At 42.0% G+C, this 24607-nt stretch overlaps 2 protein-coding genes across 4 annotated transcripts in view; both read left to right on the top strand.

The window, feature by feature from the left end:
* Positions 1-12924, top strand: part of LOC130192044 (neuronal tyrosine-phosphorylated phosphoinositide-3-kinase adapter 1) — a 28281-nt gene extending 15357 nt beyond the window's left edge. The window contains exons 3-7 of one of the 2 annotated variants that reach the window (XM_056411886.1): positions 5896-6263; positions 6350-8173; positions 8268-8510; positions 10059-10162; positions 10751-12924. In XM_056411886.1, the coding sequence (XP_056267861.1) occupies positions 5896-6263; positions 6350-8173; positions 8268-8510; positions 10059-10162; positions 10751-11182 (2971 nt within the window). In that variant the 3' untranslated portion in view covers positions 11183-12924. Of the gene's footprint in view, positions 1-5895; positions 6264-6349; positions 8174-8267; positions 8511-10058; positions 10163-10528 lie in introns of both variants that reach the window. The other variant, XM_056411885.1, reaches the window with a different exon arrangement.
* A 1358-nt stretch (positions 12925-14282) lies between these two features.
* atp1b2b (ATPase Na+/K+ transporting subunit beta 2b) lies at positions 14283-24249 on the top strand. 2 transcript variants are annotated; one of them, XM_056411654.1, is made up of 8 exons: positions 14283-14687; positions 18586-18714; positions 18810-18917; positions 19080-19285; positions 19531-19590; positions 19839-19865; positions 20228-20323; positions 20468-24249. In XM_056411654.1, the coding sequence occupies exons 1-8, from the start codon at positions 14597-14599 to the stop codon at positions 20633-20635; spliced, it is 885 nt and encodes a 294-aa protein (XP_056267629.1). In that variant the 5' UTR covers positions 14283-14596; the 3' UTR covers positions 20636-24249. The 2 variants fall into 2 exon arrangements, with proteins under 2 accessions (XP_056267629.1, XP_056267630.1); XM_056411655.1 differs by lacking the exon at positions 19839-19865.
* The last annotated feature ends 358 nt before the right edge of the window (positions 24250-24607 follow it).

Below are 24607 nucleotides of genomic sequence, written 5' to 3'. Positions count from 1 at the left end.
GTTTGTGACAGTGTTGTTTTGAAAAGAGCCGGTTAGTGAGTGATCTTGTGTATCTAATCGGGTGTTTCTGAAGGAGTAGAGATGCACCACTCAAATGTGAGTCACCTATAATTCACCAAAATCCAAGGGAGCATCCAAGACAACAACTCAGTGTTTTTAGAAGCGTCGTCCGACTCTTTCTGACTCACGGCTTGTGTTTGAAACGGAGATCAACGGCGTGGCAGCATCAGGCCAGTGGAGGTGTAGGGCGACACGTAGGACAGCCGAACATGATGAGCGATGAAAGCAGAGCGGAGCTTTGCCAGAGCAGCAGAGGTGAGAAGCAGGACATGCCCAGTGATGATGAGGAACAGAGCAGGGTCAGGGGATGAAACCACGCAGGGAGGAAAAGATGAAAACCAAACGGACTGGAGGCGGGACGGGCACCGGCTGCAGAGCTGATGGGAGGGAGGAAGAGGAAGAGGAGGAGGGACACAGGAAAAGTATGAAGGGCACTGGTCGACAGTTTGAGATCTAAAGACCCTTTAGAGATGTCATATTTTATAAAGCAGAGATAGCTGTGGAGAAAGTAAATTGTAAATAGGTGAGTTTCAATATGATAATTAAAAAAATAGAAATGTCAAAATAAGGAAGTTGGCCAGTGACACGCCCTCCCTAACCTCACAGGATGTGGGACTTTGTTAGCGCCAGAGGCTCAGCATCTCTTAAAAAGACAAGCACTATGTTTCCCCAAGATGCAACCCATATATAAAAGTTGAAAACAAAGTGAAAGATACCCTGTGAATAGAACTCTTTGAATATATTTTGTACTAGAGATCTGTTTGTTGGACCGATTTTATGATTGACTGACAACGTTGGTGAAGTGTTGCATGGTTGTTTTGTTTTTTAAAATATAAAAATAGAGTTTCTTATGGCGCTAATTCCGGCCGTCAGACTTTCCCCCCTCGTGACAAAGACCTTGCTGCTGCCAGCTGAGGGTTTATCTATTCTTGCACAAAATGATGAGACCAGTGGGATGGACTGGTATGGGTGTACCAGTGTGTATGCAGATATATGGAGGACTAAAATCCGCCCTGCAAATCCCTTCAAAGCAATTTTACTAATTGATATTCAATTAAACAATTTAGCATAGAGATGAATAAAAGACGTAGTATCAAATGTTTAGAAATGACGGATTTATAATGTAAATCAAATTATGAATAGATTATTTTTGTGTAAACAATGGAATTAGAAAATTAAGTTTGCTGTACCATTAATTAAAGGTTAACATATTTGCTATAAATACATAATTAATATAATTAACGCTTTTAATCTGTTTTATGATCTTTAGTTAGTCTTTCTTGGTTTTCCATTCGCAGTCCAAGGCCAAGCAGGGAGACATACGTCTTCTCAGTGTTTAAAGAGGAGCTCTCCCTTTTCCTGGATAGATGTTTGAATTTACTGACACCTGATTGGATACCACTGTCTGAACATTACTCATGCTGAGCTCACCTGATGTCCTCATGAATATGGGACCATGTTGAATAGATAAAGCTTATTTTTAAGCAACGGTAATATTTTAAACAGAGACTACAATAGTGTCTTTACAATCAACATCTCTATTTTGATATATATATATATTTTTGCAGTTTGAGCTACTCATTGACCTGAATCTGAATCGCTATTAAATTGCCAACTCTATATTGAGATCAACAGGGAATCAGTCAAAGATTCAGATCCCTGTTATGCCCCTTTTAGAGAAGCATCAAACCCAGAGAAGAAAGGCCTTTGTTATCCTCAACATCTGAAGCACATGGTTCAAAGCACAATCAGGCCTTCAAAAAAACATGTGCTGAAAGATTTCAGCTCATTCAGTTTTGTTAAGAAAACATTTTATTTCAGCTATCATGGCAACCCGACGTGAATGTATTCCTCATTATGTCAACCGAGAATAACAGTCTTCGTCACATGAGTAAATTACTTGAAAATGAAAGTTCAATGTCTGAGAAGACTTCAGTTTTCAAGCAGACAAAGACAAGTATTCTCTTTTTGTGGAAGCTTCAAGAAGTTGTTATCTGTGTGGTTATTCATTGTGGACAAGCAGTGACGATAAAGATCAATGGAAAGTTTAGTTTAGTTGCTACTGTGTGTGTGTGTGTGTGTGTGTGTGTCACAGGCTGGCAACCATACAACCACACTCTTAAAAGTATCAGTCGACACATCTTGTGCTTCATAATTGAGCCTTTTATGTATTCTTGAGGAATCACATTAGTTCAAAACCATGCGCGAGACAACCCATAACTTAAGGCAATCAATTAAAGTGTTGTGTAATGTGTCAAATATGTCAGGATGTTCCAACAGAACGAGGACAGCTACACACTCCGTGTCAGCTGCTCAACCTTAACCCATCAGAGATTTTAACGACACACAATTTAACGGCTCTGATTTGCCCTCAAACCAGATTGGATATTCTCAAAGATGATTTTTATTGCAGATAATCTCATTTGGCTGTTTAAACATAACCCACTGTCAAACTCTGCCCCCAAAAGGTGCATTAGAAATAGGACGGTAGCTGCTAGGGGCAGAATGATCTAAACTGGATTTCTTCAGCAGAAGCTTTATCACCACAGTCTTAAAAGCTTTTGGGAATATCTCGCACTCGGAGGAGGAGGTATTAAAGAGTCTGTCCAAAGATTAATCTGCCAAAGGTGTCTTTCAAAAGGCGGCAGAGGAGCAGCGACTGACCTTATACAGTTTGATTGGCGGCGGTATTATTGCTCTTGAGTGAACTGGAACATTAGTTACAAGTGATTTGTAGATACTTCAGATTCATGCCGACAGAACAATTCCCAATGTGGACATTGGACAAAGTAAAAAGGGTGGAGAAGTACTTGACATATTAATTGTTACAGATTAAGCTCTCTTTATGATTTTAAAAAGCAATCTGATCATACCAGTAATTAACAAGAGCTACTCCAATGTCCTGAATTATCAAGGCTCCATTGTGCAGTATGGGGTTTCAGTTTATCAGTGAACACAGACAAAGAACTGCAAAATTAAAGCAACGGTTCATTTTGGGAAAATATAATTTATACAAAGCAACCTGGTGAATAGGTAATTTAATCCAGTATATTTGCACTGTGCTCCATTACACTGATATATTATTGTTTACAATCTAAAGAAACAGTCTGACTTATAGACTTGGATATTTTATTTATTTATGTATTTGTATATACTTTTAATATATATTTCTCATCTTTTGCCTACTGGTACATTGTTACATGAGCTAAATGTTAAAATGTACTCTTGTTCAGTTTATATTGCTGTGTACAATATGAGCAAAAAAAATAAGTCAAAATCCTGTTATGTAAGCGCATACCTGCCCAAAAAGTATACGCTATCTTCTATTCATGCTATTTACCAAACGTCTGCTTTAAGTAACAGTTGATTCTGCACACAAAGAAAAAAGAAGCAAATAGAGAAGTGAAAGTCCAAATACTTTTTGGACAGCTGAGTGTTTGGTCTTGGTCTGATGCTCTGTCAGAGAGAAACAAAACACAAGCAGCTCCTCAACCTCTGCTCTGGGCTAATTTTGGCCCCGTAGTATCTGTGCCGATTGTGAGGAGTCACGAGTAAATCTCCACTGGCCTTCAAGGGCACAAGCATACTTGTGCAGATGCAATCACACTTTGTTGCCGCACCACACACAGACGATACAAAACACGGATTTGAGCCTCTGTGTTCTCGGGGATGAGCAGCCTTAGTTCTGCTTCTGCTGCTTGCTGTGTTGACTACAAATTGTAAGCTTCAGTTGTCTTCTCCTGTACTTCACTGCCTCCCAGGGATGGCAACGGATCTAAAAAGAGAGCGCCGCATGAACCGTAGTCATGTGTTGCCATCGAGTACAATAATGAATCACTTGCACGCAGAATAATCGTGCATTTGAGCTGTTTAATTACACACTCAGAAAGACAATCTCTCAGCGCCTCCAACGTGTACACACAGATGTGGATCTCCAGATGTGCTCCCTGTGGCTGAGATCTGATGAACACAAACCTTGAATAGTGATTAGCCTGATGTAGCTGGGATTTCTTCCCGCATTGCTGCAATAAATTCTCATTGCTTTATAATGCTTGTGGTGGTGTTTCCACCATGTGGGAATGTTTTCATTCCCCCTCTTGCGCCATTGATATACACTACCGTTCAAAAGTTTGGGATCACCCAGACAATTTCGTGTCTTCCATGAAAAATCACACTTTTATTTATCAAATGAATATGAAATATAGTCAAGACATTGACAAGGTTAGAAATAATGATTAATATTTGAAATATTAATTTTGTTCTTCAAACTTCAAGCTCAAAGGAAGGCCAGTTGTATAGCTTATATCACCAGCATAACTGTTTTCAGCTGTGCTAACATAATTGCACGGGTTTTCTAATCAGATATTAGTCTTCTAAGGCGATTAGCAAACACAATGTACCATTAGAACACTGGAGTGATAGTTGATGGAAATGGGCCTCTATACACCTTTGGAAATATTTCATTAGAAACCAGACACTTCCACCTAGAATAGTCATTTACCACATTAGCAATGTAGAGAGTGTATTTCTGATTAATTTAATGTTATCTTTTTTGAAAAAACAGTGCTTTTCTTTGAAAAATAAAGTCATTTCTAAGTGATCCCAAACTTTTGAACGGTAGTGTATACCTTTATGTCATTTTTTTGGACATATATCAACATATTTTTTATTGTGCGTAAGTACAGTAGCTTCACAATGGTCTCGTTAATAAGAAGTACGTTGCACAGGGAAAAGTAATTCAACCTTGTTGGATTGAAGTTAGCTTAAAGGCCGGGGACTTATCTTTTGTTGCTGTGAGGTGAGGCGGCACAACACTCCTGGAGACACCACACCAATGCACCACCTATCGCTAAAGCAGAGAGTTATCGGGAAGCCATTTCTTTAGGCTTCGGCAAACTCGGCAGGGTCGTCGAAGCTCACAGTTTTGGCTCAACAACTTGAAGCGCTGACGCTGATGCCTGAACTGTACTCCACTTCAACTTTGTTTATAGTTTACAAATATTTTGCCTAATTTGAGGTTCTGTGGTGTATTTATGATGCTACTAAATTAATTATTAAGTTTTTTTTAATAAGTTATATATTTTTTTGAAGAAGGTACATCATACATTCAAGTATTTCATAGCTTGACAGAATAAATAATCAGAATCCACTTATTGATTAGTTTGATAAAGCATTTATTTTATTCATTTTTTGTTGCACGGGAGGTCGTATTATTGATGATTTCAAAGGCCAACTTCTAAATACATGAAAGTGAAAACTGTTCCCATGGAAACAGATTAGATGTTTTTGTATTAGAGCAGACGTGGGCTGAGGATATTAACCCATCCTTAGTAACTAGGGAGCAGTGGGCTGTGGTGAAGCGCCCGGGGACCAAGTGGGGGTTCAGTGTCTTGCTCAAGGACACTTCGGACACTTGCAACTACGGGGAGAGCGTTGATCAAACCGGATACCTTGAGGTTACGAGATGATCTCTCTCCCCCATGGGCTACAGTCAACCCCAAAGAAAAAGGGAGTTCCAGCAGTGCACCGTACACTACGAGCACTTTGTTTTTGACAGAGGAATTGATTTCCTTATTGAATGTGTTTGAAGCAGATGTGGAGGAATTCAGATGGAAAGATATGTAAATGCCAAAGATGGAGGAGCCTGCAGGGCTTTCCCGTTGCAGTGAAAGCCCATGCAGGCATTTCTTCATTGCAAAAGCAATCTTTGAAGACCAAAGAGAGAGTGAGAAAAGAGGGAGGTCAACATTAAGCCTGGTACATGAATGTTTTAGCAATTAACTGATTTTGTCATGCTTCTATCCACACTTTCCCAACCCCATTTCCAAACTGCAGCTCCAATCAAAACGACCCCTCGGCCACGGTTGGCAAAGTCAGAGACTTGGCTTCTTTCCGCCGGCACTTCCGGATGGGTTTCATGACCATGCCGGCCTCCCAGGACCTGTCCCCTCACTCTTGTGCCTCCGCTATGGCGCCGCGCTCGCAGTCGTGCCATGCGGTCTGTGCCGGGGACACGGGTCTGGAAAACGGAGATTACTCTGACACCCAGTCCCAACACTGTGGCCGCTGCCCACCGACCAAACCCAAACGCCACCCCAGCACTCGCCTCAGCTGCTCATCCACTGACGGCAGAGGACTTCTTGACACACCGCCACCCCTTGCGTCCTCTCACTCACAGGCCAAACACTCAGAGAAGAAAAACGGTAAGCAGTGGATGTGTTTTCTGATGCATATTCCACAAAGAAAATCGTCTTGTTTCTTCACATGTATTTTTGTATTTCTCCTAAAGCCATGAAGAAGTCTGACTCTGGAGATGTCGGCGGAAAGAAGCTGCCTCCTTTAAAGCCCAAGAGAAGTCCCAGCACCCAGCTTTCCTTTGACCCTCTCCCTCCACGTGTGCCTCCTTCTGCCACATCCTTGCCTTTTCAGGCATCGGACTCTCAGAATCAGACGGGGGACGGAGAGGATGAGCCGGTCTATATCGAGATGGTGGGCAAAGTGTTCACGAGAGACAGCCAGACGGCCACGCCCCACCCTGTCACACCCGTGGCCACCACGCCTGACTCTGACTCGGACCAGAGTGAGGCCATCTATGAGGAGATGAAACACCCGCAGCAAGAGGACAGAGACTCCCACAGACGCCTCCCTCACAAACATCATAAACTGAAACACTCTAAACACTTCCGTGTCACCCCTTCCTCCTCCAGCAGCTCTTCCTCTCTGCCACGCCCCTCCTCTTCCTCTCCGTCCTACTCCAAATCCAAAGCTACCGTGTCGATCTCCCATTCGTCTCCTCTCCCTTCCTCTGTGTCCTCCACCCCTGTCCCCCAGGTCCTCTCCACTAGTCCACACACCCCACGAGCTCCTACTCCCTACCTGCTAAAAGGGACGAAATCCGAGTCAGAGTTCAACACGAAGATCCCGGCCCCTTTCCCCAATCTTCTACAGCACCGGCCCCCACTGCTTGCCTTCCCACAGCCTGCAGCAGCCTCCAGCGGGGTCGGGGTGCAAAACAAGTCTGCGTCTGCTAAAATGGGAACTCAAACATCCAGCGTGACAACTCAAGCCAGCACCTCCTCCGCAACTTGTTCGAATGTCCCCTCGTCGCTGTCGAGCTCCAAGGAGTCGTCGGGAGGAAGTGCGTCTCAGCAGGACAAACACGGCAGGGAGGCCCAGTTGGGCCCCGCTCCCGGACTGAGAGCCAGGAGCCACTCCACACCTCTGCCCCCCTCTTCCAAATCCACCTCCCCTTTCTCCCATCACCACCACCACCCTCACCATCGCCCCTCGCACTACCACCACTATCGCAAGCCAGAGAGAGGAGACTCTCCCGCTCCACTCAAGAGCAGTTCTCAGAGCCAGGCCACCGTCCAGACCCAGACCTCCAGTACAGGCAGGGAGGGCAAGTCTGTTAGCTTCCTCTTGAAGTCTGATAAAGGAGAGAGGGACAAAGACAGAGACAGGGATAGGGACAGAGACAGGGTCAGAGACAGAGACAGGGACAGAGACAGAGATAAAGATAGGGACAGGGACCGAGATAGGGATCGGGGTAGAGACCGAGACAGAGACAGAGACCGGGACCGAGACAGAGACAGAGACCGGGACAAGGACAAGGAGAAAGACAGAGATAGGGATAAGGACAGAGAAAGAGACAGGGATCGAGACAGGGATGGAGGGCCGTACTCCTTACAGTTGGATCACGCCCCGTCCACGTCTAAAAGCAGCACCAGCTCAACCCCGACACCATTATCTTCATCCCAGCGTCCTCACTCTCGACCCCATCTTCGCTCTCACACTCCTCACGGCCTGCCAACATACAAGCCTCCCTCCTCGGACAGCCCCCTGCTGTGGACCTACCCCTCCGGGGGCTTCCGGAGACCGCCGGCTTACGAGAGCCTGCGAGGAAGCTCTCAGACGCCGTCCCTGCAGCAGCCCTCAAGTCTTCCTGGTCTGGGCGAGAGGGTAATCAAGAGCAACGGAGGGTCTTCCTCTCTCCATTCTAAAGTGTGCTTCATGCCCTGGGACAGCAGTGCCAGCTTAGCTGCAGATGAGGGATCTTACTGGCCTATGCAGAGGAAATTGTCCTTCAGCCATGGGAGCAGAGAGACAGAGAGTAAGTCAGAAGTCACTTTGAATACAGAGTGTTGATCCAGTGTTGAAAATAAGTACCCTTTGAAATATTCATTATGTTCCTTCCCATGTCTCAGAGGACGAAGGGCGTGCGTGGAATGGCAGTGCTGATGCCCTACTAAGGATGGATAAGGAGGACCTTGGCACGGGGTCTCGAGGAGGCCACTCCGGCATCCCAGTCCACTTCAGTGGTGCCACCAGCAGGTCGCTCGGTCACAGTGAGTCCCTCACTGGTGTGGACAGCAGCCCGGGGTTCAGAGCCCTGCCCAGAGCTGGTCTACCTCTTCCCTGCCAGACTTTCCCTGCCTGTCGCAATGGAGGTTAGTAAACACTGAGTGTTTTTAATCTTTTAGTCGTAGCCTCTGACCACAACATCCTATTTAGAAAGGAACTAGCAGCGGATTTACATGAGGATTCTTCTGCTGGCTTCTCTGTGGTGTAGCTCCTGAACTTGGAAGTATCAGAGACGGCATCCTCTCCTCTCCTCCGACTGTCACTAAAGGCTAACAGCTCTGCCTCCATTGCATCCTCTTCCACTGAAGTTATCCTTGAAGCTCTGTCTCGTTGTCACTCTCTTTGTATCTGCACTCAAGGCCTTTTTTCCTTGAAACAAAGACATGCTGCTTACCTTCAAAATCCGTGCGACACTTACCTTGAAGCGGAGGCAATAACGTGTGTGCCGTAAACAGACCCACTTCTCTGCACACACACATCCGTGACCGCTGGCCCCATTTTTTAGCGTCCATTGTGACAAACATGATTGTATAAAATACTTCATAAATGAATTGTTTCGTTGTATGAACTAAGTACATGGATGGACAGCGTTCAATATACAGGACTGTCTCAGAAAATTAGAATATTGTGATGAAGTTCTTTATTTTCTGTAATGCAATTAAAAAAACAAAAATGTCATGCATTCTGGATTCATTACAAATCAACTGAAATATTGCAAGCCTTTTATTCTTTTAATATTGCTGATTATGGCTTACAGCTTAAGAAAACTCAAATATCCTATCTCTAAATATTAGAATATCATGAAAAAGTATACTAGTAGGGTATTAAACAAATCACTTGAATTGTCTAATTAACTCGAAACACCTGCAAGGGTTTCCTGAGCCTTGACAAACACTCAGCTGTTATAAATCTTTTTTTTTACTTGGTCTGAGGAAATATTAAAATTTTATGAGATAGGATTTTAGAGTTTTCTTAAGCTGTAAGCCATAATCAGCAATATTTAAAAAAATAAAAGGCTTGCAATATTTCAGTTGATTTGTAATGAATCCAGAATGCATGACATTTTTGTTTTTTAAATTGCATTACAGAAAATAAAGAACTTTATCACAATATTCTAATTTTCTGAGACAGTCCTGTATGTTATGTATACGGTGCAGTGATATTACAGGATAATGCAGTCAGAGACTCACCGTGAAAACCACACCGATCAAATTTCAGTTTCACTCAATTACATCGCTTATATCCCCTTCGTGATTTAACAATGCAAATACGTTGGTAGAAAATGTAATCTCATCCTATTGTGCTATAAACAATACTTGTGGAAATTACAGATTAGGATCATGACCAAAACTGAATTCTGTGTTCATGTTCCAATAAATTCGATTGAAATCTGTTTCAGATGACAGTCGAACATTGACAGAGTGATACAGGAACAAATGTCTCTGTAAATGGCCTCTCCTGTTCATCGGTATAAGGTGTAGTTTACAATAGTCTGGTAGCTTTAAGTTTAATGAGCACACAATGTACAAAAGCTCTCAACTCACATGAGTGTAGTTTGACATCGACAGCTCGGTGTGTCATAATGTAAAGTTGTGTCCCTGTGTTCTCACGGTGTTAATTGTGTTTCTTTGCAGAAGTGGGGCGGCTGGGCCGCTCCTCTGCTGCTGGAGTGAGACAGGCGGGTGGAGGAGACGTCCAGAGACAGAGCAGCCTACCAGCCCGAGAAGCCCTGAATCAGGTTAATTTATAGCACCCAGCTGTATAACTTTAGACTCATATTAACTTCATTCACGGTAGATTTGGGAGTAACATTAATATTGGTCTCATTATTCCTTCTTCTGCAAGAGCCAGTGCTTCTGCAGATCTATTTATAGCTGCTAGATATGCCCACTGAGCAGAATAAGGCGCTGGCCTACCTCAAAAGAATAAGAGCTGCAGAGCTCTATGACGTAGGCTGATATGTATTCAGAAAATGAGAGAGAATAGTGGATGAGAGAAAATGCTGTACCATGTTTTGGAGTGATGAGCTGCAGTCTTCTAGCAGCACATTTTGCCCAGATTCTGGCTGCATAGCAAGTGCTGACGCAGTTTGAGTGTGCTGCAGCGCCTGTCTTCATGCGGCTGGTTGACCCTCCCTCCGCCTGCACACGTGGCAGCGCTGCATCCTCGTGGCCGTCCAGAGGAACTGCAGTTTGACTCTACATGTGCTAGGATTGGTTGCACTGCAGACAGCACTGCAGTGATAATGCAGATTATGTCTCAATTGAAATACTATAATATACAAAAATACAACATAAATTCACATATATTTCTCCATTGTGTTCAGCGGCATGGTCTGGCCCAGCCTCAAGTGCCCTGCAGTCCCAGCAGTCCCAGTGTGTCTCGGCAGAAGCAGAAACTTCAGCTCCACCAGCAGCAGCTGCAGTTAAAGCAGCAGCTCCAGCAGCTTCAGCAACAGCACCACCTGCAGTTGCAGTTCCAGCAGCTCGCCCAGCTGGCGCAGGGACAGCCTCCTGTCAGCGGGGGCACCACCCAGTCCGCAGCGCAGAGCCAGAGAGACGGTAAGCTGCTGGAGGTCATCGAGCGTAAACGCTGCCTGTGCAAAGAGATCAAGACCCACCGGCGTCCTGACAAAAGCCTGTACAAGCAGGACAGCATGCCTATCCTCCCTAGTTGGAGACGGACACCTGAGCCTCGTAAGACTGGCATGCCACCCTGCCAGAGGCCGCAGGCCGTCGTGTGGGACACAGCTATCTGAGGCCTGCGAGTACAGCGCTGAAGAGAGATGAGTTGATGATGGATGAACAATTGATAAGAGAGAAGAGCAAAATGGGTTTAGTAACGGGAACAGACAATGACCACAGATGAACAAGCGAGTTTTGTTCTTACTGTGTGAGAAACTCATCGGAGAACATTAATGAAGATTATTGGAGACTTCGAACTTATTTGGTAAAAAAACCCCCGAAAAACCCTGAGGAAAAAAAACAGGTTTTTGAAAGAGGTGGAGACCGGACGTATTACAATCAGACGAAATTAATCTCTGACCCGGGTGATTTCTACTTGTTCTGTACTATGTCCTTCTCAATGTGTTCTAATTGCCAATGATTTTTTTTGCCACAAAACACCAGTATTGCCACACAATAAAGATGCCATCATAAGAATGGGTGGGATGTTTTCTCAAATTGGTGTTGCCAAATTTCCTCCTGACTACTTGAGACATAAAGGGATCATACATTTTCTCCAACATAAAGTTGTCCAACTTGCATAAAAACGACTGCGGATGAGAAAAGGCGAGACTCATTGCTAAGTTATTGAAGTGTTTCTTGAAATTGTGAATGCTTATGAGATGTCTTGGGATCAATAGATTGTCATTGTGGATGCAAATAATCATCACTGAGGAGTAAAAGCTACCGACTGTATCTGTTTGCATATTTGTAATGTAAATCTATTTACTTTCTCAACGTTTCTGCAATTTTATAGCAATATGCTCTGGACGCTGGAGCAACATAATTAAAGACTTGTGTCAACTAGCCTAACATACATATCTAAGACTTGAATAAGTCATATTTACTGTCATTCTCTGCATGTCACAATAGACATACAGCATTGTAAATGAATATGTGTAGAGATGATCATGTCGGACTTTTACATACAGCAGATAACACGTGGTTGTATACAAAGATGAATATTTCTCTTGGGGGTATATTGTTAGGGAAGGGTGTGCGACCGATGGCACATAGTGTGTGCAGTCCAGCCAAATATAGATACAGATCAATGGTACACAAAGTTCATCGCCCATGCTTATCCACAGTTGCACATTAGTGATTGTTCCACCACACAGGAAAACAAGAACTGACGCCCATCAACACAGACAATATGGTGCAACTGATAAGACTGAGTATTGATCACCTCAAACAGAATGCTGGAACAATCTGCACAAAACATGGTATAAAAGTAGGAGAAATTAAACCCTAATGTACTGTAAATAGATATGTACAACTGTATTGAAAATGTAGCAATTATTTCCATTTTCATACTTGTAATCAATACATATTATGTAGCATATACTGTATAAACATAACTTTGTTCACTTGTTTTTTCTAAAAGAATTAAGTACTTTATCTGCTGCAGCCAGTCCATGCATTACTTATAGTTCGACTAAACAGTAAGCCCTCTAGAGAAAGGCATGGTCCAACAGTTTATTTAAATTTATGCAAGACTCCCTTTAAGCTGTGTTATTGTTTTATTTATACCCCCTTTTTTCTACATTAATTTTTATTTGTGTACAGATTTCAACAGCTCGTGGTCTTGACATTTTGAATACTTTGCTGCTATCTTGAACTACTGGTGTTGTTCATTCAACCACACCGTGTTACCATAAGAAACATTAATAGAGTGGTTATTGTTACATATTTGTTTTATTTCTGAAAGCTACATGAAATGAAGTTTGTACCTTGAAGAGTGAACCCTTCTGTAATATTATTAAGGCACTTGAATGTCTCTTGGTTGTTGTCGTTTTATGATAGTTAGCACCAAGCTGTACAGTACAATACACCCAGTGAAAAGAAGACCTATCTAAATGTTCGAGAGTCACTGCTTGGCCTTTTGTTTTACTTCCCACCTGCTCGTGTTTGAGGGTCCAGGTTTTTCAAGCTTACTGAGTCCATTTTCAAACAAACACAGGTCAGGTAGAAGGAAATGGGCAAGTGCAATGCATGCAGAGATTCCTTACACTGAAAATGTCCCAATGATATTGACTATTGTGTCCAGCTCCAAGTAAATCACCTTACTATGATTCCTTTTCACAGGCTGATATGGACCACTAGGTATCATTTCCAAAATAGTTTACAGAAACTGTTGGTTTTGTGCGTCTTCTAAAACAGTGGCCATTATATGAGTGCCATACTATATTGATATAGTAAGATACGGTGTACCTTGGAAATCACTGTAGTGCTATATTTGCATTGATATTGTCATTAAAAATAAATTTTATATAATGAACTTTACACAACAAACCGGATTTGTGCAGGTTGTTATGCCTCGTGTTGTTTTACAGTGGAAATGGTGGGGAAGTGGACATTATGATCCCACTGCAGCAAGTGTTGCAACACCCTCTGTGTCCATGTGAAGGCGCTACTCTCACTCTGCGCCGCTGCTGGGGTGGCTCCAAGAATAACACCAGTCATCGCTTCAATATTGCACACGCACGCACACACACGCAGACACAGACACATAATCCATCAGATTGCAACTAGCTTCACAGTTTGAATTCAAAATCGTTTATTCTCTAGTATTAGTTATTATTCTGTCTTTAAATTCATTTGAATCGTAACCTACAACGTGTGTTACCAGTGGCTCTCAATTAGCTACCAACGGTAAAAAAACAAACCGATTAATGCAGAAAAGTTGGGCGTTTTAGAAAAGAACGTTATCCAGATGTTGTGGAAGTTTATATTTTATAAATTGTAATAACATTATCTGAAGAGCGTGTTTCTCTTTTAATAACCTCCCTGTATTATTATATGAATAAGATAGAAAATTAAACACAACAATTGGGACTACGGTTTATCATACGGTTCGAGTCCTTTAGGAATATCAGAGGGAGAATATACTGCTTTTTCCTCCGGGACGTGACGATAGTGGCCTGACAGCCAATGAAAAGACGCCTTCAGCCGGCCCACGATTCGCTGTAACGGTTGTCCGTCGTACGATGAGGAGAGATGCAGTGCACATGATTGGCCAGGCGGGAGGAGGAGGCGGGACTAGCTGCGCTGGGGATGGAGAGGGTGGGGAGAGGGAGGGAGCGATTTACCGCAGTATCACTAGATTTCTGCACCACTCATCAAAACTCTGCGGCATGCAGACAAGAACTGGGGGAGGGCAGATATAAGGTCTATGCTGGAGAGCAGGAACGCTACTTCTTACTAGTACTAGCCATCTTTCTCTTCCCACATTGTCTAAAGAAGTGTTTATACTCGGTTTTCCATTCATTTGTGCGTCTGAGCGCATCAGTAGAGCGGGTTTGATAACCTCTTTTAATCCCATAGCCGCGCTGCTACAGTAGGTCTCTCTCTCTCGCGCGCTCTCTCTCTCTCTCTATCCCTCTGCAGTCTGGCCATTTGCTTCAACCCGGCGTGTATTAGGGCTTAGTGGTCCACCATTTTATGACAACATGTCGAAAGATGGAGAAAAAACCGGGTGGAAGGAATCTATATGGAACTCGAGGACGAGGGAGTTTCTGGGCAGGACGGCTAGCAGCTGGGGTGAGTACTGTCCAGCAACAGCAATGCAGCAAACACATCCCCTCCACGGCTCGGTAACAGGTCTCTGTCACCGTCTCTAGAGCCTTAAAGCTTCACGAGATGCCTCCACGAATGAATGTGTCTAACTGTCATATTAATATCACCCTGATAGAAGTCGGTTGATTATTTTTCTGCCAGTGTTTCGGTAATGAGTAAAAGATGTCGCTGTCCACTAGTGTGGTGCTAAAATCTGAATGCGGCACCGCTCCCGTGGAAGCCGGTGGAAGAAAACAAAATGTCTTTATTTATTTATTAATTCATGGCACTGCTTTCTCTGCGCAATGCGCTCAGTGTAAGGGTGGAGGCATACGGTCTTATTCTACATCTGAATTTGGCAGATTACTGCAGCAATGCTGAGACACCAGCTCTACTCTTTGGAAGTAATGGTAGAGCTTTTGATTAGGTATGAATTCTGCTGCAGATGAGAATTGTTTTTCCCTAGGAGATGGGTTGCTGGAGTTTAGTATAATAGGCTTGTAGGCCTGCATCTTTATGTAATCAGTTTCAACATGATGTCATTCATTTTCAGGCTTTTCCCCTTGAGATGGAAGAGCCAATCCCAGCCTCACAGGAGCATTTCCACATGCTGTCCTCATTTCTGCCATACAACCAGCCTGCGACTACTTCAAAAATTCATGAAATGATAGGGCGCATATGGCTCTATTCTAATGACATTGGAGCGCTTTAATCTGGGTAAAGCCGTGGGCCAAAAGCTATATTTGTATCAACTCCAACCCGGCCCCTCCCAGCGACTGTCAATCAGTGAGGGCTTTAATCCTAATCTAATGACTTCATTGGCTGATGGGGGGAGGTATCAATTCAGAGGGTAGGATAGGAAAGTTAACCCCTTTTAGGAGTTTAGATTATTGTTGATCTTTACACATGGGGACAAACTCACAGCGGCACCTGTGTTGTGCTGAAAGTGATTTTACTTGCAGTAATATTCTGGTCATAATGGTCCAAGAATGGACATTTGACTATGAATGCAAAGCTGGAAATCATTGAGTGTTGCTTCCTTTACTGGACTCTGTACAAATTAATCCAGCTCAGTGCGTCCCAGATGCTTTGAGGTCTGGTGGCCTTTTTAAGCTGTGCTCTCTTAGGCTTGTTAATTAGGCTATTTCTGTAGTCAGCCACTGCATGCAGTTCCGCTAAACTTGGCATCTCACCTCAGCACTTTCTCATTCTCCTAATGATGCATACATTGTACACACCTGACCTCTAGCTCTATTTGTTTGACTGCGTGGCAGTCCATCCATCCATTTTATTTACCCACTTATGTCAATAGGCCCTCAGAAAAAGGTGATAAAACATACAAGCCAGGTTGCCAGTCTCTTTAAAAAGCAAATTTGTTGTTCCCACTTCTAAGTATGCAGTATAATGTACGCGCAGAGCCTCAGATCAAAGGCTTCTTTGAGGATGAACAGCAGAACACTTGCTTGTGTAAAGAGCTGTAATGATATGGTAATAGCCAAGATAAAACAGAACAGTCCTGCAATGTAGATGCTACGTTGCCACCAGCCGACCACCAGGCACAGATGTTCAAACAACGAGCACTATATTTAAAATAGGACTAATTAAACACCTCCCACTTCCAAAAACAACAAAAGGCTAATATTGCAACACATGAAAATAACCTTAAAGAGCCAAATGGGTAATAAAACCAGGATGATGGTCTCAGTATAAGATTGTAGACCATACACAAATATATAATGATAATAAATAGATGTTTTAACAATAAAAGAAACACAGTGCCTAGCTATTTCTTCTTCCTCCAGAACACTTCATTTTCAGCTCAGATCTGTTTGATTGACAAATTTACAGACAAATGAACAGCATGTCCTCCTCATTAATTCTGAAAGAAAAGAGACACCTCCTGTCATTATTATTGAATAAAGAAGGGGATGCTAAACCATCCCACCCAGGCCTTTTATACGTTGCTTTCAGCTGCCGTCTGCAAACAAAACCAGGCTGAAACAGAGATGCTCCACTGTCCATCATCGGCATTGACTGAGTGGGCCGACTGAACCTGACACCCTCTTTGCAAGGGGGAACGCCACCCTACCCACACACTTGAACCCATATGCACGTTATCACATCCAGTCTCCCCTGGGTGGTGTCGTATTTGCGGTTTGCACAACAACCCCTTTGGGTGACGAAGAAAAACGCTTTAACATTTTGTTTTGTCCCATCTTGTCTCTGAAGCCTCTCTCGCTGCAGTGCCTCTGGCTTGGTCCGGGGCCTGGAGTGCTGACTCTTTATATATTTAATGACTCAGCTTGGGTCTTCTCCATGCAACAGGTGTGCTCACAGCCATCTTCGACAGCTATTCGATCATTTCACCTCAGATTCCAATGACTCTAGTAACTGATGTATGAAAAACACACACGGAAGCTCTAAATCATCAAGGTACCCCTCTGTAATTGCCCCCTGTGGAGCAGCTTCCACTTGACATTTTGTTATGGATTCCTGTAAGCCTGGCTGCGTGGGGAGGCGGCTGCACCGCCTGCCAACAGGGCGAGCGTACTCCACGCTGAGGACCACAACACGGGCCTCAAGTGTTGATGCTCAAAATGAGGGATGTGTCATCGAAAAGGTTATTTATGTTGTTCTGCTCTCTAGGTCTACAAAAAGAGTCAAGGTGGGAGAAAACAGTTGCTTCAAAAGTATTTCATCATTTAAGTAGAACACATCACATCACAGAGAGGACTGACTTAACCCATTTGGATTAAATGAAATACAGCTGTGACAGAGTGGAACAATGCAACAGATTATTACATTTTTCCATTTGTTTCCAATGTTTTAGACGGTGCTGAACAAGTCAGTCAGTTGATTATGAGAAGATTAATAAGCCGTCATTTTTGATGAATTCTCAGCCTTTCATATTGAGATCTTCAAACGTCATGCCAATGTATTATTAATTTATATATTATTTTTGCCTTCCGACTGTTGATTAGACCGAACAAGCAATCAGGAGATGTCACCTTGAGCACTGTGAAATTGTCACGATTTCTTGGCAACCATTAATCAAGAGAAAAGGAGGACATAATTGAAAAGATGCAGCCCATGTAACAGTATCACGATGGTCTTCTTGCAATGTAATTGAAATAGGTCTAGTCTATGATGGCCTGTAATCTCCTGTATCCCCCTCTGTCATCGCGCCTCCCCCTCCCCCCGCTATGAGTTTCAGAGAAGTGTGAGGAAAACAAACCTGAACCTACTGTTTTGACCAAATTATTGATCAAATTGACTTCATCTTAGACCACAGTGTGCAGTTATATTTTGAGTATGTAAAAAACGGTGGAGTGAGAAAGAGAGAGGCAGATGGTTTGATAGTTTAATGAGGATTAACCAGCTTCCTGTGAAACATCACTGGTCCAAAAGGGACCACACAGACACAACACTGCTGCAACATTGAATTAAAATGAACGGATTCCACTATCTACTCAGATTGAAGATGATTTCTATTTAAAATGTGCATTACGGTAATCATAAAATGGACTGCACAGACCATTGTGTGGATGTCGCCTTCATACAGATTTCCTTGTCATGCACCGCCTCCAGCTCAACACGTATACTATGAGACAAACGCCTAGATACAAAGAGAACATTTGAGAAAAGGTCAATGAATAATAAAACAAAGAAAGCTGTATATTGACATCGCTCATGCCACTTTCAAGCATCTGTATGATTTTACTTTTCAATGTCGGCCTACTTGTTTCCCTTTTGAAAAGGATACACGTTTCATTGTACAGAAGGAATAAGGTCCATTGAGCTGAATCATTTATCTATGAAAATACTCCATTTATCCCTGATATTGCTCACATCTGATACAACCCTCTTCTCTTTTTGTCTGCAGGTCTTATCCTTCTCTTCTATTTAGTTTTCTACATCTTCCTTGCCGGCTTGTTTACACTCACCATGTATGTCATGCTGCAGACTTTGGACGACCACAAACCGACCTGGCAAGACCGGCTCACCACACCAGGTGCAGTAGCTAATAATACAAATGTTGCGGGCACAGGTCACAGCCGGAGGCGCGATGTCGTGAAAACCCTCCGCTGTCTCTCTTGTCACTCACAGGCATGGTGATCAGACCCAAAGCAGATGAGACCTATGAGATTGTCTATGACATCGGGAAAACTGAGACCTGGGACATGTACGCTCAGGCCCTGGATAAGTTCATGGCACGTAAGTCTGGCTCTCGTACGGTGACTCAAAAAGCTTACAGCTGTGGATTATCCGACAATCTAGAATGAAGCGTTTTGACCTATTTGTCTCGCACCGAGGTTTCACATGAATCATAAGCCCTTAAAAACAGAATGCATATCCCCCCCCCCCCCCCCCCTGCAGCCTACAACAACTCCGTCCAGGTTGAGAAAAATAACGCCTGCACCCCAGATCAGAACTTCCTGCAGGAAGACAGCGGCGATGTGAAGAACAACCCAAAGCGCTCCTGTCAGTTCAACCGCACCATCCTGGAGGACTGCTCTGGAATCGGCGATCGTTACTATGGATACCAGGATGGCAAGCCATGCATCATCATCAAACTGAATCGGGTATGAAAGAGAAAGAGGGAAGGCAGAGGGATGGTGTTGCTAGGAGACGTGGAGTGACTGAGAATAAGAAAACGAGTATTCCAGTAAAAATGAGAACATCAGTATGAAGATACGAGTCCATGGTTATTGTATTTATCGCTAATTGTAGGCATATTTTCTAGCGAGGATTTCCCATTCCTCTGTGTTTAAAATGAGTTAAATTTGAATAGTGCTGGAGATGTGCTGTGTCTCTGTCTCTGTCACAGGTGATTGGGATGATCCCAGGAATAAATGGAGAAGCTCCGTTTGTCACCTGTGGTCCAAAGGTAATCCTTTTTTGTCTCTCACAATGTAAGATGTAACGGAACAATTTGGATTTCAGCCCATTCATAGCGTTTGTGTCTCACTCTCATCTGCCACCTATCGGTCGTCTGCAAGCCCTTTGATGTCTGTGATTGTATCATTTATCATATCTGTATTGCATTCCACTTTGTCACGTTCACCACCTGTGTATGCTGCTCTTCTTTTTTCTTTTTGCCCCACATTGCGTTTTTATATATTTGCTCACTCTCAGAGATACAGAGTTGGCGAAGATCAATGGGTAAGAATAGGACAAAACCTGTGTTTTTAGACTTTAGATTGCATTCAAACATGTAAAGTACTAGTGTAGATTTGATATATATATATATATATATATATATATATGTATACAAAGATCGTGTTTTACATTAAATAGACTGCTAGATAGTGGGCATATTGGAAAATTAGATTGAAAGAAAAGGGCTCACCTTCTCCTCATCTATACATATATATATTTATATATGAATATATATATATATTCATATATGAATATATATAAATATATATTTATATATATATATATATTTATATTTGAATATATATATATTTATTTAAATATATATATATAGTAGCTGTAACTCATGAAGTTGTTTATCCCCTCAGAGAGAAGACACTAACAACATTGGAGAAATGGTATACTTCCCTCCAAATGGCACTTTCAACCCTATGTACTACCCTTACTACGGCAAGAAAGCTCAGGTAAGATTGAATCTGAATTCAAAATATTACTTAAATGAGCAGATATTGCCGCTAATAACCGATCAGCTATCACGTATCTCGAGACATAGCAGACAGAATGCAAAACTTCCTGTGTTAAAGATGTCCTGGGCCATGTTTCTGCAGGTGAACTACTCTCAGCCTTTGGTTGCTGTCAAGTTCCTTAACATTACGACCAATCAAGATGTCAACATCGAGTGCAAGATCAACGCCAACAACATTCCCCTTGGAACTGTGAGAGACAAGTGGGCCGGAAGAGTGTCTTTCAAGCTGAGGATTAACACTAATACCTAGGTTGACCTTTTCCCTCTCCTGAAAACTACTTCATTCATTCTCTGCAACATTGCACATAGACAGAAACAAATCTCAGTATTCACACCCTTTGTAAGATTTGTTTACAACCCCCCCCACCCCCCAAATTTGGGGGGAAATTGTTTGTCCAGTTGTGTGATGGAATGGGGCAAGAATAAAAGGGTGGTAATTCTGTCATTATTTCTGTCTGTGAGCTTTGGGACAAATTCTTCTCTAGAAATTAGTTTCAGGTGACGTCTATTCATACTGCATGAAAACTAGGGGATGTAAAGGATGTCAACATGTGTTTTCAAAGTTTGCAAGGATCAGCAACATTAACACTGTATAGCTGCTCCCCTCCTGCTGCCTCCTTATAGAGTACCCCTCTATGAATATACACAACTTACAATACAACATGTGTATATCAACAGTATTTATACGGTATCATAACCTTATATCAGTACGTCTATTTTGTTGCACTTAAAAGAATAATCCAACAGATTCACATATATCTTGATGGATGGATGCAGAGATGAAGCCATGTTGCATGTGTGTATTGTCTTTAGTGTGCTATGAGGGCAGGAGGCCCCTTAATCCCACCTCTCTGCTAAGTGTGAACAAAGGTTACGTGAAACCACTGACCACCAGGAGGGGCCACACTGTAATCTACTGAACCTTACACTCAGCAAGTGTGTATTTTTGAGAACAATACTGTAAAATAGGCATCTCCGGGAAAAAAAGGGAGTTACAGTTGTGGTCAAAACCTTTAAGAGTGTGTATGTTTGTGCATGTATGTGTGCGTGTGTGTGCGCGTGTGTTCTCCATTCACGGGTCCCATTTCATACTGTAGGTCGGGAAGTTGCATGCAATGTGCAATATTCATTAAGTGGCAAACATGATGAATGCCTGAGTCGGATGAGACGACTTCCATTTAATGACAAATATTTTTGGATCATTTGATATTCACATTGGTTGTTTGACCTGAGAGCAGATTATGAAACAGATGTTTCATATTTGGTTTCCAATTTGGTATCTCTCATGCTTCAGATATCTTACAACACCACCTTAGTTTGACTAAATAATCAATCAGCTAGTGGCTAAACAGAACCGTAACGCTTCGCAGCTTTTCATCCAACCACCTGAATATCAAATGAAAATAGCAACGCTGATGACGTGACACTCCCTGTCACTGTGTCTATCGTTTTATTCCTAAAGCTGAACCAAGAGCTGTTTTCTTGTGTCTCAATCTTTAATTAATTTAAACACGACTATTTACAGTATTTATTTTGTTCTTTCGTGTATTGCATCTATTTCATGTGTATCAGAAATAGATGCCATTGCCTAATTTTGTATTTATTTACACTGGAAGTGTGCTTTGAATTAATTAATGTGCGGTTTTGAAGGATTTAGAAAGTTTGTGTTTGCGCCCTTTTTCACTCGTACCTGTTCCCATCCTCTGAAATATTTATTCAGGATACCAAAAGGTATAGTTTATATATTATTTTATGGTTACTAGAGTCTTGCATCTGTGAGTTGGTAGTTTAGTTTTATTGTCCTGTAGGAAATTAACAAAACAAATTTACTTCCGTAAGTAATTTTTCCTCTTCGTTTTTTATTATCTCGTGGTATTTCCCCCCGACCAATGAATCAGTCCGGCGGCAAAACCATCAGGATAACTAGACAACGACCTGTTGAAAAAGCTCAGATTAGGCCCAAATTTGGTACCGTTTACATTAACGTGCATTTATTGTCTAGTACAAAAAAAACAGTCTTTTTAAACTTTCATTACTTTGGCACGGCTACAGATATTGTACCAACGCGACGGTGATCCTCCCACGTCGTCGCAGCAAATGTGGAACACGAGCATCTGTTCACTCGCATTGAGGTCGACTCCATTTCTCTCAGATTAATCTGTTTCTCTCGCAAATATCTCACAGTGGTCTTAAAATGACCTCATTCTCTGATCCAGACTTGACAAACAAAGACAATTAGATCTGATGTGATTGTATGATCTATGTCTGCAGGGTTATTCATAAGGATGTGCTCCAACAGTCATTAGAGGCTCTTTTTTGTTTTGTTTTGCTTTTTGTGACCATCCCCTGAGCAGTTCATGCATTTCTCCTCTGGCATTCCTGCAACATTTACTTCATTTCTCTGTAATCTCTGAATCTGGCCAGCTAATCCAGAGCAGGCACACTCAATTTATCTACTCTACTTTGTCGCTCCTCCTCCTCCTCCTCCTCCTCCTCCTCCTCCTCCTCCTCCTCCTCCTTGTGTCAAATGCATTCAATGTATGGCTGTTTTTATTTATATTTTTCCTATTTCACCCCAATCATTCTTAAATTGATCAAACCCTAGTAACCCTCATTCTGGCAAATAAAATGTTCTGTTTCATCACACAATTGGCCATTGTTGTATTACTCATGTGCATGTGGAGATTAGTTCTTCAACCAAAGATCTTCATGAAAGTTTAAATTTGATTTATTTGTGCTACATTGACAAATCCTCAACAAGTTACTGTAGGATCCAAGTGGACGGCTAAGCACCCTGTGTTAATAAAAGGCTTATACTCTTATATAATACTACTACTAATAATAATAATACTAATCATAATATTAATAATAATAATAATACGCACAAAGGGAACACGTTTCACTCCAACATAACAGTGCCTCCTGGTGGATAGACAGTGTTGTTCCCCAGTGTCACAGAAATTATTTCCTGTTATCTCCATTTATCTGTTTGTTTGTTTTTTTGTGATAATTTGGAGATGTTCTCAAAAAGCAATACATTTATTTATTGTGGGGTTGTAAGTATTTATTAGAAAGGCTATAACTAAGAAAGGATATCATCAAGAGCAAGGAAGACATAGGAAAGAAAAGTAAAGAGATATGCAGTCAGGCAATTTTTCCAGCCTGCATTATCATGATGGAATATAAAAAAAATGTTTTATTTATAAAAGAGTATTTTTATTGTTATTTTGTTGTAAAGTGGAGAGAATGTATAAACTTGGATTGTACCATGTGGTGGGAGCTACCTGATGTGTTTTCTGCATTCCATTCAACAAATGGCAAACTGTTAGCAGCTTGGTTGGAAAAGTTGTTTTTTAGTTTCTTTAATGTAGAAACTGGTTTTTTGTCATAGTTTGAGTTCTGTCTTAGAAAAAAAATTGAGCCCAATAAGATTGCAATGAAAGTTCTCTGAAGACCAGGTTTATGGTTTAGTATTAAGACACAGTCATTAAAAGTGAATTGATAGTGAATACATGAGAAAGAGTTTTCAGAGAACTTTCAAGTGTGAAAGCTTCATGAACCTTTTAGACTACAACACGGTCCAATGCAAATGTCAGAGAGAGTTAACTATTCATGTTTAAAATAAGACCCCCACTTCAACAAACCTACATTACCCCACCTAACCCCTCGTCTTATATCGGTGTATTGCCTGAGACTGCAGTGTAAGGATAGTTCAGAAAATAAATCCATGACATTTTCTTCAGATACTCTCTCCCCAAATGGATGCTGATTCTATTCTTTTTGTTGCTCTTACTGTATGTATATTTTTGCTCATGCTTACTGCAAACCAAGATAGATAAATAAATAAATGTCATTTAAGGGAAATCAGCCTCTCAGTCATCTTTGGTGTCATTCGAGGATGAGAGAAGTGATTTATCATGCATGGGCATATCCTTGATGAACTGAAGTAAATGGAGTCCAGGTCTAACAAAATTATATATAAAATCTGTCTCCCAAACATGTGCATTTCCCCTAAATCTTACTATTTAAATCTCATGCGAAGACTTGAAGGACACGGTAGTGACGGAAGTGTTTTAATTATTACGATTTTGGCAAAAAAGGATTTTAGGGAAACAAGACTTGGATTATACTGCACGAGTTTGTAAACTGATTTGTATTTAGTTTATCTGTTGTTAGACTAGGCCTCCATATTCTCTCATCAAATCGAAAATAAGGTGATTTT

The sequence above is a fragment of the Pseudoliparis swirei genome, chromosome 3 (assembly GCF_029220125.1).
Source record: "Pseudoliparis swirei isolate HS2019 ecotype Mariana Trench chromosome 3, NWPU_hadal_v1, whole genome shotgun sequence".
In the NCBI taxonomy this organism is placed as follows: Eukaryota; Metazoa; Chordata; class Actinopteri; order Perciformes; family Liparidae; genus Pseudoliparis; species Pseudoliparis swirei.
The sequence above is the reverse complement of the archived record's forward strand: the minus strand, read 5'-3'. Positions and strand labels throughout refer to the sequence as shown.